Source organism: Corythoichthys intestinalis, chromosome 3 (genome assembly GCF_030265065.1).
Source record: "Corythoichthys intestinalis isolate RoL2023-P3 chromosome 3, ASM3026506v1, whole genome shotgun sequence".
Lineage (NCBI taxonomy): Eukaryota > Metazoa > Chordata > Actinopteri > Syngnathiformes > Syngnathidae > Corythoichthys > Corythoichthys intestinalis.
In genome coordinates, this window is record NC_080397.1 from 43,548,754 (window position 1) to 43,570,136 (window position 21,383).

The 21,383-nt window shown below is 38.4% G+C and overlaps 1 protein-coding gene across 1 annotated transcript; it reads left to right on the forward strand.

Annotated features, from left to right (window-relative positions):
- Window positions 1-134: 134 nt before the first annotated feature.
- apba1a (amyloid beta (A4) precursor protein-binding, family A, member 1a) lies at window positions 135-18,589 on the forward strand. The gene is made up of 13 exons (XM_057830783.1): window positions 135-282; window positions 3,795-5,358; window positions 8,733-8,828; window positions 8,926-8,965; window positions 10,249-10,394; window positions 10,490-10,522; window positions 10,617-10,703; window positions 11,685-11,870; window positions 12,859-13,038; window positions 13,115-13,327; window positions 13,456-13,575; window positions 13,650-13,790; window positions 16,384-18,589. The coding sequence occupies exons 2-13, from the start codon at window positions 4,021-4,023 to the stop codon at window positions 16,453-16,455; spliced, it is 2,652 nt and encodes an 883-aa protein (XP_057686766.1). The 5' UTR covers window positions 135-282; window positions 3,795-4,020; the 3' UTR covers window positions 16,456-18,589.
- Window positions 18,590-21,383: the final 2,794 nt, after the last annotated feature.

Here is a 21,383-nt window from a genome sequence, read left to right on the forward strand (position 1 = left end):
TATTTATATATATTTATATTTGACATTAATATATTTTTCATTGGTCTCCACGAGATGGATAATTGAGTTTTTAAATTGAAATTCAAATTTCCATATTTACTTGCTCCTAAAAAAAAAAATCATCCACGTTATACGTTGTTTGAGCGCTACGATCAAATGAGCGGGCGGAGGGAGGAGTTGGGTGGCTCGTCAACACTGTTCCATGGATGATGGAGGACGGTGATGAGGTAGGCGGCGGCTCGAGAGTTCTTCGACCCGCAAAATCATCGTAGCTGGAAGCAGGTGAGCTGAGCCAAGCTGCTCATTTAATTCGAATATGTTGATTGCTGCGAGACTTTTAATTTTGAATAGAATCCTCGTAAACACCGTGTTTAGCAGCTGCCTCTGTTGTGGCCAGCTGTGTGCGCGTGCATAGAGAGTAAAGATTGCGTTTAGATGATGTGCCGTAGCGAAATAAGAGATCGTGCTCTGTGTGAGGGTCTGTCAGACCCCCCACTGCGTTTGACGAATGAAACGGCCTATATAGGCCGTTTTCTAACAAGGCCCGCTATACATACCGTACCGTTATCTTTTTATTCCGTCCATACGTACTTGATGAATGGTGCAAACGCCCGGATTAGATTAGATTTTTTTATGCTTGTCTGTCTACGCAGTGCTGATATTTGTAATTGTTACGTTGTTGAATTCATTCCTTGTAGTCTGAAGCATCCACAAGGTTTACCAAGAGGCAATGAAAGAAAAAACATACAGAGAGCACCTGGCTGCGTGAACATGTTGGGGGAGCTTTTGAATATTTATCATGACATTTCAGTTTTCCCGAAGCACGAGCGATCTGCAAAGTCTAAGCTTTGACTACGCGGTATGAAAGAAAGTAGATTTTGCCAGAACCTTAACAGTTTAAAATGTGAGCGTCCTGGTTCGACAAACTGCCGATTTATCACAATGGAAATTTCCGCTATTGCTGTAACCTGTTCCATACCAAGTAGAACCTAACCTGCCTGTCTCTTTGTTGTTGTTTTAATTTCAATTGCCCCTAAATGAAATTACCATCATATCCTGTTATCCACATAACATAAGCGGATTTTAAGGGGGGGGCTGGCCCCCCCCGGTGGACGAAAAGTGTCATTGCATGTAATTGACTTTCCGATATATATATAAGTTGTAAAGCAGTAAAACTGCAACAAAAATGAATGAAATGAACAAAAAATATATTTTTATAATAGGTCAAAATTATTTTTTGAACAGATCATATGTTTAGCAAGTTAGACGGAAAAAATATATATATATTTTTTCAAATCATTTTTTTTCTTTGAATTTTTTGTTTGTTTGTTTGTTTTTTTATTGAAGCAACTTTTGGGGGGATTAAATGATTTGGACACAAATGTCCTACCCATAATATGGCCCAAACACAAAAAGGATTGCTTTAATCAAAGAAAACTTTTTCGATGAAAAATTAAGTGTTCGAACGCAAATTTTTCAATCTCAAATATTTTTTCGCATTCTAAAAATTTTACCATCATTGAATTTTTTCTTTTTTTGACCTAAGTGATTTTTCTTTTTGAAATTTTTTTTTTTTTTTGAAGCAACTTATTTTTTGATTGAATAATGACAAAAAAGTCCTAGCAAAAATGTGTCCCAAACACAAATTAACATTACTTCAATCAAAAAAAAAACAAAAACGACTTCATTCAAAAAAACAAAAGTAAAAAATCAAAGAAAAATAGATTTCGCGTGCATTTTTTTTTTTAAATTTCAAATTTATTTTTGCATTCAAACACTTTTTTTTTTTTTTTTATTGAAGCTACTTTTTTTGGGTTGAAAATATATGTTTTGATTGAAGCAACTTTTTTTTTGGATTGAATAATAAAGACACAAATCTACTTCCATATGGCTCCGCTCAGGGGATACAATTTTTGACTGGGGTAACTACTTTGGCACGACACCGGTGGGCACACCATATTCAATGGATGACGATCTTGGCAAAAAGTATTGCCTAAGCAGTCTGATTTAGAATTCCCCTCAAGAATGATGGGAAACAAAAAACAACTCATTATCAACTAATTATTATAAATATTCTTGTAAGTCAATTTTATTGCTGACACTGCGTTTCGGGGTCATCAACATGTTGTGCCCCCCCTGCCCCAAAAGTTAAACTCCACCTATGCCACATAATGCTGAAATTACCACGAAATCCTGTTTCCCACATAATGCACACCATTTTTATCTCATTTGAGAGCATTTATTAAAAAATAAATGTAAAAAGGAATCGATAAACAAACCACACAAAAACATACAGTAATTTTCAGACTATAAGGCGAACCTGACTATAAGCCGCCACCCACCAAATTTGACACGAAAAAAAAGCATTTGTTCATAGATAAGCCGCGCTGGACTATAAGCCGCAGCTGTCCTCACTCTATTATGGGATGTTTACACCAAAAGATAACTGGTAACACTTTATTTGACAGCAGCATCACAAGACTGTCATAAGACCAAATGAATCACCATTCATTGCTTCAAGAAGCTTCATTTGGCGATCCCTGCTCCCTTGGAGGAGATAGTCAAACTCTGCTGCCACCTGCTGTAAACACTGTTGTCGTCCAACATGTCTCCTAGTATGAATTGCAGCGATACAGATGTAAATTACAATTAAAATTCATGTTCTGTGTTAATTATTTCTTCATTTACTTTTCCAGTTGTTTCATTAATTTCTAGTTATGGTATTTGGAAACACTTTATTTGACACTGGTACCATAAGACTGTCATAAGACATCATAATTTTGACATGACACTGCCATGAGTACTAGTGAATGCTTATGGCAGATGTCATTTTGTGTCATCCTGCAAATTCTTTTTATTGGATGCAAAATGCTGGACATAAATGGAGTTAGTGACATAATTTGCCAGATGCCACTTCAAGACATCGGTCATAAACATGAATGCCCACGATAGTGTCATGTCATAATTATGACGGTCTTATAACAGTCTTATGACGCTGCTGTCAAACAAAGTGTTACCTATTAACCCAAATAATCAACAGATAAGAAGCACTGGACTATAAGCTGCAAGATTCAAAATGAGGAAAATGAGTAGCGGCTTATAGTGAAAATTTTACGGTAATAATAACCAATTATATAATAATAACCAATTACATTTCCGAAATAATCTTGCCAACACTGCTTGTTTGGGACTCTGTCTGAAATGTCTTGACTTGTCGAAGAACTAAGAGGTAGAAGTAATGGAGACATTATACATTCTTCCACAAATTTGTTTAAGGGAGGGAGTGTCAAACTCCCAAATTAGACTGGTAAATTACTGTATAAAGCATTTACTGTAACTGTCAATAGATACATTACCAAATTCCCGTCCACTCTGTTTTAAAAATTCACTAAGTAATTGAGCAAGCAACGTTTTTCATAAGGTACTGCCAATCTGCATTCATCAAAACTGTGTGCAACTCCACTTATGTTTTAGTGTTGACCTGATAATGTGTCTTTCCATGCTCTGACTGAAAATGAATGGTCCTTGCCACCACTGGCTAGTTTAATAATATTAAGCACAGTTTGCCTATTGGCTCTTACATTATACTGGGAAGATGGCTGATATCATATGAAGTGGCTTTGGCATTTCAAACTTCATGACGGAGAACTGTAGAGATATATGTATTTGTATACAAACAAAAAGTATATTTTCCATAATGTTGTGTCCCCTTAATTTGTTTAACTTTCAAGTTTAGTGTCTGGAAAAGGCAATAATAATAATTGCTTACACGTTTTGTTTTCCTCTTCCAACAGCATTTATGCTAACAATTGAATGTTGAAACACTTCTTTGGAATTGCTGGACCAACAAGCAGAGTTTGACCGTCTTCTTGAGATAGAATCTGACATTACACCCGACCATCACCACCAAAGCAGATCTCACGATCACGCCAATCAAGATAGACACTTGGCATTGTGACGCACCAACTGAATGAAGCTGCAAATCCGGTGTACCTTCACAGCAGAGCACGACAGCAAGACATGGAGATGCAACATGGAGCTAAGCATCTGCCACCACAACAGCTCCAACAACCCATTCCCCGACCTGCTGTGACACGTTACCGCAGACAGGACGACAATGAGGCCCGGATCAGAGCCCAACAGCAGAGACGCAAACAGAGGCAAGAGAGAGAGGCAGAGATAGCACAACTGCACCACCAGGAAAAGCAACACAGAGATATGATCCGAGAAGATGACCGAGAGAGGGACGATTCAGCGTTGGCCCGCTCTGCAAGCACAGAGAGCGGTTTTCACACCCATACGGACCGAGCCGAGGGGGATGACAGCCTGGTCATGATGTCACTGGAGCCCGGGGTAGAGGACAAGACAAGTAACTACGGAGTTCAGCTCCGCGCCGAGGCAGAGGGATACATTGAGAGTGCTGAATCTGAACGACAACTTCTCAATCCGCATTCATACTATTCTGCACAAACCCCATTTCTACCATGTGAGCAACAGTCTGACCCTCAGAGAGAAGAGGAAGCCTTGCCAATGTTGACCTCTGACTACTCAAATTGTGTCTACAGCACATCTCCCACCTTCCCTCCAGGAAGGACTGATTTGTCTGCTGGTGCAGTGTTGGATACTTCAAATGCAGGAGCTGCAGAAGAAACATATTCTGAGCCTTATGACATTTACTCACTCTCCGAACATGTTTATGAGGAAATCCAAGATGCTCCCTCATTGGCTTACTGTGCAGATGACAGAGCGGAGGACAGAGAGTCTCTCCAGAAAAGAAAGGATAACCTTCGTTTGTTGGAGGGTCAGACAGGAAGTGAAGACTACCACCAGCAAGAGGCTGTTGGTTTCCGTCTGAGGCACTATGATGAACGCTCAGACGGGGAGTCTGACAGTCCAGAGAAGGAGGCTGAATTTGCCCCTTACCCACGAGCTGACAGCTGTGAGCAGGAAGAGGACATTGATAGTCTTGTGACTGAGGTGAGAGAAGGCCCAAGACCTACAATTCTTCAATGTATAACCGAGGACATGATTGCAGTTGATAATGAACTCGAGCAAGGTGAAGAACACCAAACTAATTACCCAAGAGATTCCGATAAAAATGTCAAAATTGTCAACTTGGGGCAACAAGTCAAAACACAGACTTCAAGATCAACTGAGCAAATGACAAGTGTGAGAAACAGTCAGGAGACTGATATATCTCTGGCAATTAAGGACATCAAAGAGGCCATAGAGGAGGTGAAGACTAGAACAGTGAGATCTCCTTACACTCCAGATGAACCAAAGGAGCCTATTTGGGTAATGAGGCAAGACCTTGGCCACACCTCAGAGTGTGATCAGCAAACATCTTTTGGCGGGGAAGTGAGTATAAACTTCACAGTCATTTAAATTCTTCTGTGTTTGAATAAATAGGCATGAAACTACATTCCTGTTCAATTAATATAATGATAATAATGATAGAGTGAACGTTTTTTAAAATTCCCTATCAGAGTAATGATCAATACAGAGATACTTGGCGCTTCAAACTTCACGCCCTCAGTCCATCGCAGGTTTTGTTTTCAACTAATATAAATAAATACATAATTACAGTATTTTTTATAGATATCCCGATCCGATCACATACAGCCTCTCACTAGCCCTCCTGCTGCTTTTTTTTGCACAGCAGGCAGCTGTTGTTGTGAAAGTTAACGATGATTTAAAGACGTTGAAGCTTTGATCTTGCCAGAGAAGCTTGGGCTACCTTCAAAGGGGCTGAGTCATTTAGCTTGTTAAACACTAGCGTTAGTGTGCTTTGCCAACTCATTGTGTGTGTGTAAGTGAGCAGATTTGAGTGGTCTCACTCAATGAAGCATTTAATAAAAACAAGCATTTTTTACATTATTCTTTGTTTATTATTACATTTGAAGTATTGTTAGTGTTAGGAAAATTGTGCCATATATAACTGCATTTATTCGCATGCATTCTTATTACGTTAGATTTTAATCTACAAGTAAAAGTACCTTAAATGCCCTTTCCTGTTAATGTTAAAGCAGTACTCAAAAGAGGTGAGGTGAGTTCATAAAAGGTTGTTTTTTTTAATATAATTGTACTTTGGTGTGGGGGGGGGCAACATGTCTTCTTATATGTATCTCTTTCCAATGCGAAATCTGAATAAATACATTGAACACACACAAAAAAAACATTTTTTAATCTAAGCGCCGCCTCTACTTCGCAGATTTTCGATTATCGCAGGGGAGCGTTCCCCATTAACCGCGAAAAACGAGGGATCACTGTAATTTATATCTTTATTTTAGGCAAAATTTTAAAAATGTGTGGCTCAAAGTACAGTGTCTTTTCCAGACTTTAGAAGCTATACGTATGACCTCGCTTACTGTATATGCCTCGATCCGCAACCCCACAGCACACACATGCACACAACGATCCCATACATCACAATGATTTGTTCATATGGGTGAAAGGGTGAGGGGTACAAAGATATAATGAATTGAATTATTCATTACTGCTCTCGTTACTGGATAAGTGAGACAATTCCAAATCGCAAGACGATACAGTGGCAGCCAAACAAATTTAAATGAAGCATCTGTACAATTTCAGTTAATCGTCACATTACATGTTGCAGACTAACTTCAGATTTATAAATGAAATGGAAATTAAACTCATTAAAAAAGTAATTTGAAGGGGACAAGACCTCTAGTACAAAGAATAGATTCCATGACGAAAGCGATACCCGATTGTCACCTGAGTAGGACACACTCAAGTCTGTTGACGCTGCTGTTGAATGTAGATGTTCATTCATCTGGTACACCTGCTGAAGTTCGGTGTGGTTCGGACAATTACTGACAGTCATGGAAAACTTTTGGATGTACCAAGTTGAGAAGCTTGAAGAGGACCAGGCCATGCAGCAGCAGTCTCAGCGATATGATGAAAAAGAGGTTGGGATAATTTCTCAGGGTACTTTTATATTCAGTCATGTAAAATTATAAGCCTCTTAATGTTACTGAGCAGTAGATGCTCTTCTTAGTGCTAAGCAGCTGCTTAGTCGTTTATACGTACAGTATTATGGCTTATTATAGGTCATATACTGAGCAAGTACTTTACCCCAACGATACATTTGTACCTTTTATTTGAGTTGAAGTAACTGAGTTGATTTACTCCTCTATTGATAATTTCATATTTTTTCTTCTTAGTGTCATTTTCCAGCCAGAATAATTTTACATTTTTTCAAAGCTTTTATAATTTTAACCGTACACTTAACCGTTTTGGAAAATGAGCCCATCAATGTCAAAGGCCTTGGCGGTGTCACGTTTCTACTTTGATGATCAAACCCCCTCTAGTGTATTTTTTCCAGTATAAAGCTGCTGTTTCCCTACATCGAGAAGCCAAACAAGATGACCCAGGCATCTCAATTTAACTCAACGTTTTTTTAATTGTACTTTGGTAACCGCTGCAGCTGTTCAAAGTGCCTTACGCATAATACATATGGCGGAAAACACTCAGGTGACTTGAAGTTCCGCTCTAAGACGCCAAATTTTCCGATATGCATGTGTGATACATCATTGGAAAGCTTAAAATCCCAATTTTCTGGTGGAAGAAAAATTTTGGACAGGACGGCCTTTTTGAAAGAAAAAAAAAAAGTTTTTTTAAACAGCAAAACCCTATCTGGAGGTGAGAGCACGCGAGAGCAGAATTACAGACGCCATGACTTTGACGAGATATTATTGCGTACTTACCTTGTTTCGATCCAAAAACTCCATGTCTCAATTATCACTGAGTGTCAAGAGACAGCTGTGAATGACCACAGCTGGATTTTTTTGCGATTTTATGGGTGAAACATTGTAATACAACAAGGGTTGCGATGCAGAAATCGCAGACATCAAGGAGTGGTCGAGATTTTCTTTTTCATATATTTACCCTTTTAAACGTTTTTTTTTTCTTCTTCTCCACTTTTACTTTGTTTGGATCGATTACTTATCATCTAACATATCGGGGGAAATGCGACAGTAACATAAAATACAACTTAGCAATAGTTATGAGGTAGATATCCTTGACTTTTTTACAGACGTAATTTGTTTAAAAGTTTAAAATATGTGAGTGAATAATTTTTTTAAGTCGTTTTTTTTTTTTTTTTACAAAATATCACACATCAATTAATGATTCTAAGCTAAAAATGACAGACATTTTGAATAATAAATTACTTACCTGGTTTTCATGGCTGGATTGAAACAAAACGGTTGCGCGACGTCTGTATACGGGGGTTTCCTGGGTAAAACGGGCAAATTAAGAATAGTTCAGGGGCTTAATGCGCCATGAATCATATAGACATATTGTTCTATCAAACACAACAGCTGTTTTGGCTTAAAATACAGCAGTTTCTTTTAAAGAGGACTGCAGGAGCAGAAACTGCTTTTTCAGTCTTGTCTGTGCTTTCAGCCAAATGCAAGACAATCATTACAAAAAAATAGGATCATAAATATGTAAATTGTCAATTTAAAATGTAAAATACCCCCTTTACATTGCCATTTACATGCCATTTAGCATACAGGGTGTTTAAAATTTGTTCAATATTCTGCCACATGTTGTCATTTCAATATATGGATTTCTTTGGTGTTAAAGCAGAGTGTAAAAGAGTCAATGATTCCTCCAAACTTTTTAATGCATTTTAAAGCCAGTTAACACAGATATCAAAATTGAAATGCACTGAATGTTCAATGCTTTCTCTGTTCTACCTCTGCAAGTGCCCAGATTCCGGCTCTCCTTCTCTTCCTGGTGCTGAATCAGCGAGCAGACTTCTTCCACAGGATGACTTTGAATCATCTCCCTCCAGTAAAGAGGTGTGCTCAGTTTTATTTTCTTATATAATATAGAATGTCATATATTTAATAAATGCACCATGGAGCACCTAATTTTCTCTCTTATTTCTACTAATAGTCCAGAAGAAGTCTTGCATCCTTTCCTACATATGTTGAAGGTAAGTATCATCTTCTTATATTTGGAAGCAACATTGATGTTAAGCACTAAAATAGGTTGTACCTAGAGATGAAGCAGATTGATCGGCATCCCGATCACGTCATTTTCAAAGTATCGGAATCGGCAAAAAAATATCGGCCATGCCTTTTTTTTTAATATATATATATATATATTTTTTTTTAATTAAATCGTTTTCTAATTGTATTTAACGTTACAAACATAATATGTTACACTCATCCAGAGTCTTTAGTTTAGGCTTAAGGTAGGGTTATCAAATTTATCCTGATAACGGCGGTAATTAATTTTTCAAAAAATGTATCACGTTAAAATATTTAACGCAATTAATGCATGCGCTGCACGACCCACCCACGCATTGTCGCGCTCAATCCGTAATGGCGCCGTCTTACCTATATAGAGAGATAAAAGGCAGCGTAAAATGAGTAGAGTGAATTTTGGCAGCCTTTGGAGCCTTTTTTTAATTGGCTAAAGCCTTACAATCCCTCTCCCTATGATTAGAAATATCATGGGAAGCAATGTGGGGAAGCAAGGTAGCAATTGATCTTTTTCTTAACACCTTATGTTATTTCCCAACACAGAGAAGATATATCAATTGGTAGCACTACGCACAGTCATGGTTCCACTTCCCATCATGCATTTGGGCATGGCTACAGTATCATTTACTGAGAGCTCAACAAACACACTAGATGGCAATATGTAGTCACAATATACAAAGTCACAAGTCTTTCTATCCATGGATCCCGCTCACAGAAAGAATGTTAATAATGTAAATGCCATCTTGAGGATTTATTGTCATAATAAACAAATACAGTACTTATGTACTGTATGTTAAATGTATATATTAGTCCGAGTTTTATTCATTTTTTTCTTAATGCATTGCCAAAATGTATATGATTGGGAAAAATTATCAGGAATGATTGGAATTGAATCGGGAGAAAAAAAAGCAATCGGATCGGGAAATATCGGGATCGGCAGATACTCAAACCAAAACGATCGGGATCAGATCGGGAGCAAAAAAACATGATCGGAACAACCCTAGAACTTGTACCGTATCCGTCATATTATTTATTAACAACAAAGATACCTGTAGTGTGTGTTTTTTTGTCGATGTTAACACAACAAGAAAAGTTTAATTGCCTCTCTTCTCTAGTTTGCCTCAAACTTTTGCCTTCGAACGACAAAATTGTGCACCCATACCTGCTGCCAGCCGGTCATGTGAGTAAAGCCTACATTATTTATTCATACCATCTTATCTCTATTGTCCAGTTCCAGGCCCCTGTGACCCAGAGGATCTTATTGATGGAATCATCTTTGCAGCCAACTACTTGGGCTCTACTCAGCTGCTGTCAGTCAAGACGCCAACTAAGAATATTCGAATGATGCAAGCACAGGAAGCTGTCACCCGCATTAAGGTGAAACATTGAATTTTCACAGTTTTAGCGTCACCTTTATATAAATATAGCGCCTTAACTTAAACCGTCGAACTCTTCTATTTTATACCTGGCAGACAGCTCAGAAATTAGCCCAGAACAAGAAAAAGGTGCAGTACTTAACATGCACATACAAATCATCTATGTTCACTTGCCTTTTTAGCATTTTTTTTTTCCCACAATGTTCTTTACACTTTTTTGTAGGCCCCAGAGGAAGATGCCCAGCCCATGACAGAGGTTGATCTCTTCATCTCTACTCAGAGAATAAAAGTGCTCAATGCAGATTCACAGGTACAAAAACGTATTGTTTATTGATGACAGAGCATCATTGTTCATTTTAATCATTCAAGGACTGTTGTGGCTGTTAGATCTACAGTAATTATTGACTCAGACCTAAAAATTTGATAGCCATCTAAAGTCCGTCACTCAATCTGCTTAATACCACCTAAAAAATATAGCCAGAATTAGGGGGGCTTCTGACTCAACAAGACATGGAGAAACTTATGCATGCATTCATTTTCAGCAAATTGGACTATTGCAACGGTATATTTACGGGTCTTGATAAAAAATCAGCCAGGAAGCTGCAGCTAGTACAGAATGCTGCAGCCAGAGTCCTCACAAATACAAGGAAGCTGGACCACATTACACCGGTTATGAAATCGCTACACTGGCTTCCAGTGAGTCAAAGGATAGACTATAAAATACTACTGCTCGTCTACAAAACACTTAATGTCCTTGGACCAAAATTCATGCTTGATTTGTTAGATTCCTATGAGACATCTCGACCCCTAAGGTCGTCTGGAACCGGTCTCCTGCATGTTCCAAGAACAAGAACCAAGCAGGGTGAGGCAGCATTTAGTTATTATGCTCCTCACCTCTGGAACAAGTTACCTCGTCTGAAGTATGCTCAAACTGTTAGCTCCTTTAAATCAGGGCTAAAAACGCTTTTGTTTAGCACCGCATATCCATAACAGTCTATATATTTCAATCTACTTGCTTTCTATTCCTCTTGTGCTTATCTCCATTGCTGATTTCAATTATTATTAGTAGTAGTAGTTTTTGTTTTATTTTTATTTATTTATTTTATTCTGTTTGTGATTAAATGCAATTTTTATGTATAATTTTGTTTCCTATTTTGATTGTCTTGGTTTTTACGTTGTATTGATTTAAATGTGATTTTTATGATCTTCATGTGATGTAAAGCACTTTGAATTGCCTTGTGTTGAATTGTGCTATATAAATAAACTGGCCTTGCCTTGCCTTGCCTTACAGGATACAATGATGGACCATCCTCTGCGCACCATCTCCTACATTGCAGACATAGGCAACATTGTGGTTTTGATGGCCAGGCGCCGAATGCCTCGACAGGATTCTCAAGAAAATGTTGATACCTCAGACCCAGAAGCAGAAAGCAAGTGCCAGTACAAGATGATATGTCATGTTTTTGAATCCGACGATGTAAGTAAATAGCAAGTTTATATTGGTTGAGAAGGGGGCAAATACTTTTTCACAGCAGTGTACTTCTTGGAAGAGTTGTCTCATAATGACTTTTTAACCGATAACCAACTCCAAAAATTTGTTACCAATATCAAACTGATAGCGATGTATGCGGTCATGGGCTTAACATATTATGGCTTATTGTATTGTGATGCCGCACTGGATGCTTTAATTATGACTAATGTAACAACTTCAAGGTTTTCCAAATAAACATTCTATGAAAAATAAGAGAACAACTTGTGCCTTTAAACATTATAATATATTATTATTAAAATAAATACTGTCCTATATTAAATTTTTTAAAATGAGCCAAAATGTCCGTAATTATATAAAAGGAATAATTCACAAATAAACCCCGACACGCCACTGGCGGATGACAAAGCATTACAAATACAGGTAGGCCAAAGGCACAGACTAGTCCAGACAATGTATTGTCAATGAGTTATTCCCAAAATGGATTTTGCTGGGCTTCTGCACAGATATTTGTATTTTACTACTTTTCTTAGTGACTGTTTCTTTCTGGTAACACAGTAGTTATATGTATTGAGTTCATAATTCATTATTTTTCGATCATCTATTGTTCTTTTAATTTTTGCACCGTGGCTCCAAATGGTCTGTTCATATAACAAATCTCAAGTATCTTAGTTTGGGGACATCCAATTGTCAATAAATATGATTGTTGTGTTAAACTCTGACCAGCCTTTGCACAAAGACAGAAGGCTTCTATATTCACTTTAAAGGCACAATCCATATTGGCCCAAAACAAATAATGAAAAACGGATGTGGATATTATCCAATATCATTTTAAAATGCTTTAACCGGCCAATAATATCGGCTACCTGATAATATTGGACAACTCTTACTTCTTGGTGTCGTCCAAATCTTTGGATTCATCTTGTGAGTTGAGTATAAAACTAGTGGTCTTCCCCTGTTATACATCAACATTTAGGCCCAGCTCATTGCTCAGTCCATTGGGCAAGCCTTCAGTGTGGCTTACCAGGAATTCTTGAGAGCCAATGGCATTAACCCAGAGGACCTGAGCCAAAAGGAATACAGCGACCTTCTTGACACTCAGGACATGTACAACGATGACCTCATCCATTTTTCCAAGTCGGAAAACTGCAAAGAAGTAAGACTACTTATACTTTAAAAAACATTGTATTTTTAATCCGAATTATAGATGGAAACATATTTCTGCATTTCAGGTGTTGATAGAGAAAGCAAAAGGAGAGATGCTTGGCGTGGTCATTGTGGAGAGTGGGTGGGGCTCCATCCTGCCCACAGTTATTATTGCCAACATGATGCATGCTGGGCCGGCAGAGAGGTCAGGCAGACTAAACATAGGTGATCAGATCATGTCCATTAGTGGTACCAGTCTGGTGGGCTTGCCACTGTCCACCTGTCAGAGTATCATCAAGGTATGTCGACTATTATCGTTCTTAATAAAAAAAAAAAAGTATGTGGCTTTCAGAGGCTTGAACTCCATTTCAGAGTGTTTAAACACAATAGTAAACCTTACAGTAAACACCATACATTTCCTTGTTAGGGTCTCAAAAATCAGTCACGCATAAAGATGAACATAGTGCGATGTCCACCAGTGACCACTGTACTCATCAGACGTCCAGACCTCCGCTACCAACTTGGCTTCAGTGTCCAGAATGGCATTGTGGGTACAGTATTCTTTCTGAACATTCCGATTCCCCTTGAATATTTGTTGAAATACCATTCTCTTCTTAATAGATATGTAGTCTCATGCGTGGTGGAATTGCTGAAAGGGGTGGAGTGAGAGTTGGTCACCGCATCATTGAGATCAACAGCCAGAGTGTGGTCGCCACACCCCATGAAAAAATTGTCCAACTCCTTTCCAATGCTGTGGGAGAGGTGAGCTTCATGCTATAAATTTTGACTGTACTGCTGTTGGTGTACATGCATACAGAAGAGGGTGATCCAATTTTGTGCTCGGTCACACTGATGGAAAAAGTGGGTGCGACACTCAAGTGCTACTTCCATGCTTAACCCCTCAGGGACAGTGGACAGCTATTCAAAAGTTGTGGCTTAAGATGTTTAATCCTTCAGTGGTACCTCTACTTACAAAATTAATTGGTTCTGGAAATAGTTTCTTAACCTGAAAATTCTGTTGAGACACGTTTTCCATGTAAATGCTACAATCGGTTCCAAGACTCCCAAAATTCAGACATTAATCTTTTATAATGCATAAAAATGCATCACAACATGTAACAAATACATGTTGAAATTAGGTTATTGCATATTAAACATTAAATGAGAGTTGTCCATCATGTTAAAAACAAACAAAGAATAGAGTAAGAATAAAAGTTAATACACTCACGTACAGCTGTTGAAACACGAGTGGCGAATGAAGATGCTGGGATAAACACATACAGTAGAGGTCCCTCTTAGCCAATTGGATGACAGGAAGATGTTAGGCAATAGCCAATTGCAGAGTAGCGATAAGTATGTTACGTTCGTTCATTCATTCATAACAAGAGGCAATATTTTTCCATTAAGATGTGTCTTAACCTGAAAATTCTGTATGTAGAGACGTTCTTAAGTAGAGGTACCACTGTACACACAGGTTATGGCCCCTAGAAACAAGTTGATTTTTTTTACAGTATTTAACTCATTGCATGCAATTTGAGGCAATAAACATCCAAATCATTCAAACCAGGAAGACTAGTTGTGAATGCTGATGTTTCAGTGCTGTTGACGGCACTAGACGTCCATTACATTTTGACTGGTAGGATCGAATGAATGAACGTTCATTCTAGCTCTGTCAGTGGCACCTAATTGGTGCATGAATGGGTTAAGTGTACTAATATATGTCCTTCTCAAAAAATTAGCATATTGCGATAAAGTTCATTATTTTCTGTAATGTACTGATAGACATTACACTTTCATATATTTTAGATTCATTACACACAACTGAAGTAGTTCAAGCCTTTTATTGTTTTGATATTGATGATTTTGGCAAAAAAGTCAAGAAAAACCAAAAATCCCCATCTCAAAAAATTAGCATATCATGAAAAGGTACTCTAAAGAAGCTACTAACCTAATCATCTGAATCAACGCATTAACTCAAAACCCCTGCGAAAGATTCCTGAGTCTTTTAAAAACTCCCAGCCTGGTTCATTACTCCAAACCGCAATCATGGGCAAGACTGCCGACCTGACTGCTGTCCACAAGGCCATCATTGACACCCTCAAGCAAGAGGCTAAGACACAGAAAGAAATTTCTGAGCGAATAGGCTGTTCCCAGAGTGCTGTATCAAGGCACCTCAGTTGGAAATCTGTGGGAAGGAAAAAGTGTGGCAGGAAACGCTGCACAACCAGAAGAGGTGACCGCACCCTGAGAAAGATTGTGGAGAAGGGCCGATTCCAGACCTTGGGGGACCTGCAGAAACAGTGGACTGAGTCTGGAGTAGAAACATCCAGAGCCACCGTGCACAGGCGTGTGCTGGAAATGGGCTACAGGTGCCGCATTCCCCAGGTCAAGCCACTTTTGAACTCAAACAGCGGAAGAAGCACCTGACCTGGGCTACAGAGAAGCAGCACTGGACTGTTGCTCAGTGGTCCAAAGTACTTTTTTCAGATGAAATTTTGCATGTCATTCGGAAATCAAGGTGCCAGAGTTTGGAGGAAGACTGGGGAGAAGGAAATGCCAAAATGCCTGAAGTCCAGTGTCACGTACCCACAGTCAGTGATGGTCTGGGGTACCATGTCAGCTGCTGGTGTTGGTCTACTGTGTTTTATCAAGGACAGGGTCAATGCAGCTAGCTATCAGGAGATTTTGGAGCACTTCATGCTTCCATCTGCTGAAAAGCTCTATGGAGATGAAGATTTCATTTTTCAGCACGAACTGGCACTTTCTCACAGTGCCAAAAACACTGGTAAATGGTTTACTGACCATGGCATTACTGTGCTCAATTGGCCTGCCAACTCTCCTGACCTGAACCCTATAGAGAATCTGTGGGCTATTGTGAAGGAGAAGTTGAGAGACACCAGACCCAACACTGTGGATGAGCTTAAGGCCGCTATTGAAGCATCTGGGCCTCCATAACAGCAGTTCCACAGGCTGATTGCCTCCATGCCACGCCGCATTGAAGCAGTCATTTCTGCAAAAGGATTCCCGACCAAGTACTGAGTGCATAGCTGATATAATTAATTGAAGGTTGACTTTTTTTTAATTAAAAAAACACTTTTTGTATTGGTCGGATAAAATATGCAAATTTTTTGAGATGGGGATTTTTGGTTTTTCTTGACTTTTTGCCAAAATCATCAATATTAAAACAATAAAAGGCTTGAACTACTTCAGTTGTGTGTAATTAATCCAAAATATATGAAAGTGTAATGTTTATCAGTACATTACAGAAAATAATGAACTTTATCACAATATGCTAATTTTTTTAGAAGGACTAGTATAAGAAAAATAACGATCAATTGTGATGTCTGTGTCTCAGATCCACATGAAGACGATGCCTGCAGCCATGTACCGCCTGCTAACGGCTCAGGAGCAGCCAGTTTACATTTAAATAATTTACTCACATCTGACCTCGCACCCTTTGAATTTCCACCGTCTCTTCCTAATCTGCCTCTCCACTCTGACCAGCACACATCCAAGAACATACTGTAAATCAACCGGTGACGTACCAAAGTGAGTTTAAGTGTTTTCTGTTAATTGGAAAACCATAATATGTTATCACATGAACATTTGCTTAAAATGTTTGACTGGATCAGTAATCAGCACTTTACTGAAGTTTTTTTTTTTCCTGGATCACTTTTCAGTTTGAGAAACAATGTTTTTCCTTGAATGTTCATCCAGTACTATCTGTTCTATTGCTGCTGCTTTTTCACTGTCAGTATGTAGTCATTTGCTTTTTATGTGCATTTCGCATGAAAATGTATTAGCTTAATTTCACCAGACCAATTATCTGCTAAACTTGTAGCCACTAATGCTGTTTTTGTTGTGTTCACGTGTGACAAAAACGCAACAAAACATGCATAGATTCTCTTTTTAGCTGGGATGTTGCAGGTCTTTGCACAACACAATGAGAATGTGAGGACTCGTCACATTCCACATGCTAGCGCTACTGTTCAAGAGTCACTGCTGTACCGTGTTCACTCCCCTAAGTTTACTTGTTCTGCTGATGTGTGTGGAGCACATTTTAAAGCTTTTACTCACGCCACATGGCATGGAATGTTGACTCAAACCTTGTGCCTAGTTGCTCACCTTATATTAGAAACTTTAAATATGTAAACCCATAAACAATATTTACTGTCAACAAACATATACATACATGGCAGAAATATCTCTCATAGCTTCAAAAAAAAAAGGGGCAGTACATCTGGTTAAGACAGTAAGGAATCTTTCAACAGACTCATAGCAGATTCACAGTGACGGGCCTACTATATACAGTGGTATGAAAAAGTGTCTGAACCTGAAATATCTCACATTTCTGCATAAAATCACCATCAAATGTGATCGGATCTTTGTCAAAATCACACAGATGGTAATACAGTGTCTGCTTTAACTAAAACCACCCAAATATTTATAGGTTTACATATTTTAATGAGGATTTCATGCAAACAATGACTGAAGGGAGAAAAATAAGTGAACCCTCTGCCTAAGGAGACTTAAAGAGCAATTGAAACCAGTTTTTACCAAACATTTTAATTTTTAAGTCAGGTGTGTGCCCAATCACTGATGAGTGGTTTAAAGCTGCCCTGCCCCCTATAAAACACACACCTGGTAAGAAACGTCTTAATGAGAAGTATTGTTTGATGTAAATCATGGCTCGAGCAAAAGAGCTGTCTGAAGACCTGCAACCAAGGATAGTTGAAAAGTCTCGAAAAGTCTGGATTTTCATCAATCGACAGTCAGAGAACTGCAAATGGAGAGAGTTTGGCACTGTTGCTTCTTTCCCAAGGAGTGGCCATCCACCAAAGATTAGCAAAGAATACTCAGGTAAACCCGAACCCTAGAGTGTATGCTAAGGACTTAAAGAAATCTCTGGCTCAGTCCAATATCTCGGTGCACACATCAACTTAATGTAAAACTATGGCCAAGAACAGTGTTCATGGGAGAACTCCACGAAGGAAGCCACTCATGTCTAAAAAAAAACATTTTTGCTCATTTGATGTTTGCAAAAAGGCACTAGGACACGCCGCAGAAGTTTTGGCAAAATATTTTGTGGACCGAACCAAACCAAACCAAATTGTTTGGGAGTAGCACACAACGTCACGTGTGGAGGAAAAATGGAACAGCTCACCAACATCAATACCTCATCCCCACTGTGAAGCATGGTGGAGGGAGCATCATAATTTCGGGCTGTTTAGGTGCCTCAGGGCCTGGACAACTTCCAATAATTAATTGAAGAATGAATTCAAAAAATTATCAGGATGTTTTGTAGGAAAACCTGAGGCCGTCTTTCAGACAGTTGAAGCTAAAAAGAGGATGGATGCTGCAACAAGACAATGATCCAAAACACAGAGGAAATCAACTTCAGTATGGTTTTAAAAGAACAAAATATAAGTTCTAGAATTGGTCAAGTCAAAGTCCAGACTTAAACTCCATTGTGATGCTGTGGCATGACCTAAAGACAGCAATTCATGCCAGACATCCCAGAAATCTGACTGAACTACAGCAGTTTTGTAGAGGAGAATGGGCCAAGACAAAATATTAAATGTGATCGTTCACCTACTTCTTTTTCCCCCTTCTGTCATTGTTTGCATACTATCCTCATTAAAAGATGAAAACCTATAAATGTTTGGGTGGTTTTAGTTAAAGCAGACATTGTTTTTTCATCTGTGTGATTTTGACAAAGATCAGACCACATTTGATGGTGATTATATGCAGAAATGTGAGAAATTCCAAAAAGTTCAGATACTTTTTCGTACCACTGTAGGATATGCTGGGGGAATTTTGCCTTGTAGGTCCCAGTGGTTAATCTGAATGAATTGACTATTTATATGTAACTCCTCCAATGTAATCATATCGGACGTATGGTAATAATCATTTCAGTTGAATGGTAAGACGCATATGTAATGTAAAATAAAGATGTCTCATTTTGCTCACTGTATGGCCTGTTAAAATGATTAATTTAGAAGTATATATACGAGTACCGTAAACAATGTTCTTTAAAAAATAGTAATTTGGTTCAATTTGGAATGTTCCCATTTGCATTGAGCTCACAGTTCCATAAAAACACTTACGATTAATGTTTTTTTCTTTAAAGTGACAAAAAATACACTGTGAAATCAAAAATGGTACTCTGTAAACTGCATTTGCTATTTATTAATCACATGCAATTTACATTCTTGACATTACAAAAACGTATTTTATTTTCTCAACTCTTAAACTGGATTTTAGGACCTAAAACATCACAACAGTGAGCATGAGAACTGCTCGTACTTTGATTATATCGACTTGTAAGCAATTAGTATTGACTAGAATCAAATACTAGTATGCATTTACAGTAATTTTAAATTTATTTCTTCCAAAAAATCAAAACCTACATGTTACAATTCCTTATAGAGTGCATTTATTAGTGTTGTGTCTTGCTAAGTATTTTCTCCAAAAAGTACAAAATGAATCGGCATGAACGGTGCCGGTCAATTATGCTTTAATAGATTTACATAATTCAACAATTAAAGCCTAAATACAACTTTAAAATACTAAAAAAAAAAAAATTATCTGTGGATAGCTGAAATACAAAATGTTTCTTAATTTATCCCTCCCTCGTAAGAGAAACTGCAGGAACAACACATGGCTGTGAGACAAAATTTAATGTGTTCAAAACAAAACAGCTGTTTCACATGAATTATGGACGTGTTGCATGTGGATGCCAAGCTACAAATTTTTGTTCACAAATCACATCGACCAAATGCTTCTGGCCTTATGATTACCGCCACTGAATATTCACATTAAAAACCTGCAGTCACTTTTCTGTCCTTGTGAATTATGCTGTGTCATGCCTGCTTTTAGTGTGTGTGGTGTGCAAGTAGAAACAGAAATTACACGCAATAGAATATATTGTAAATATATACAGGTATTTATGAAATAGCCAGCGTGTGAACATGCCTAAGCTGACAGACAGGATTTGACTGAAACAACGTTAGTATCATTCTTGTGTACACACTCATTGAAATTGTGTGCACCTTTTAGTAAGTGCTCTGTCAGGGGTTGTAGGCTTATGTGACAGTGACGCAAACTTTGAAAAACAAGTGCTCAGACCTGGTGGCAGCTGACTATTGCTATTTACAAGTGCACCCATTTTGAATGTAACTGAAATGTTAAAGTGTCTTAAGAGAGTGGAAATAAAAACTATTGATAAAGCTTTTGTTTTTTTTTTTATGTGCAAGCTTTTTGTGATTGAAGCTCGCCGGAATATTTGTAACCATATTTACAACAATAAATAACTTGGGAGATGGACTTCTGGTTCTGCTTATTGATTTTTATCTTTGGCAGAACACCGCTAACACCTATAGACCCTACCCACCGACGTCACAAAATCACGTGCTCGCTGTATGTGTCTGTATTATCAATGGTCTCAATTGATCGAGCAATTTATAATGCATTTCATGGAAGACCCGGTGCTTTCGGATACCGTAAACTCACTTGATGCGTTGCATAAAAGGCGTTATGTGGAAAAGCTTCAGTTTATCCATTCGCCAGATCCATATTTGATGCCTAAATCGATGTTTTTCGACCCGCTGTCTCCGCCGTATTTGCCTGACATCTGCTAGCTACCCTGATATGTACAACTATCTTGTCCAAACAAAATCAGCCTATTCTCACAAAAGTTTGAAAAACTTTAAGAGCTTGAAGGCTTATAAATACTTCGTTGCTGGTTGGGTGAAACAGGTCCTCGTCCACGAAAATTCGGCAGGAATCTATCTTGTGCTTGGAAAGGTGAGTTACGAAATTTTCAATTCAAAATCTTTGTTCTTGCTAACATCCACTGTCAAGTCTAATGTATTTCATGTCATTTGTCAATGGAGCTAGGGCTTTTAATGTTTATATGGTTTAGCGATAGCACTCTCACTACATACCTACGTGTATGTTGTCGGCGATTAGCCTAGCAATGATCTTAATTGTGGTTGTCAGCCCAAAACCCTCTAAATATATATTAAATGCATCTTACCAGATATAAAATGACTACTACATAATCTGTGGTAATCGTTTGGAGCCCAGTTTTCTCGTCGAATTGCAGCAGCCCATCTCGCTCTCTCCTCTCCGTGTCTCTCGGAATCCGGTAGAACTTCAAGTCTCTCCGTCTATCTTCTCTGTTATTGCAACCGACCGCCACACACGCCTTCACCATTTTGATTATTAATGTTAACGAGCAGAAAAACACGCCGTAAATAGGAGGAATGTACGTAGCCGTAACAGGTAAACACGATGTGTTGACGGACAATTGGGCGGCACCAGTCAGGAGAGCGGAGTTGTGACGTCACGTGG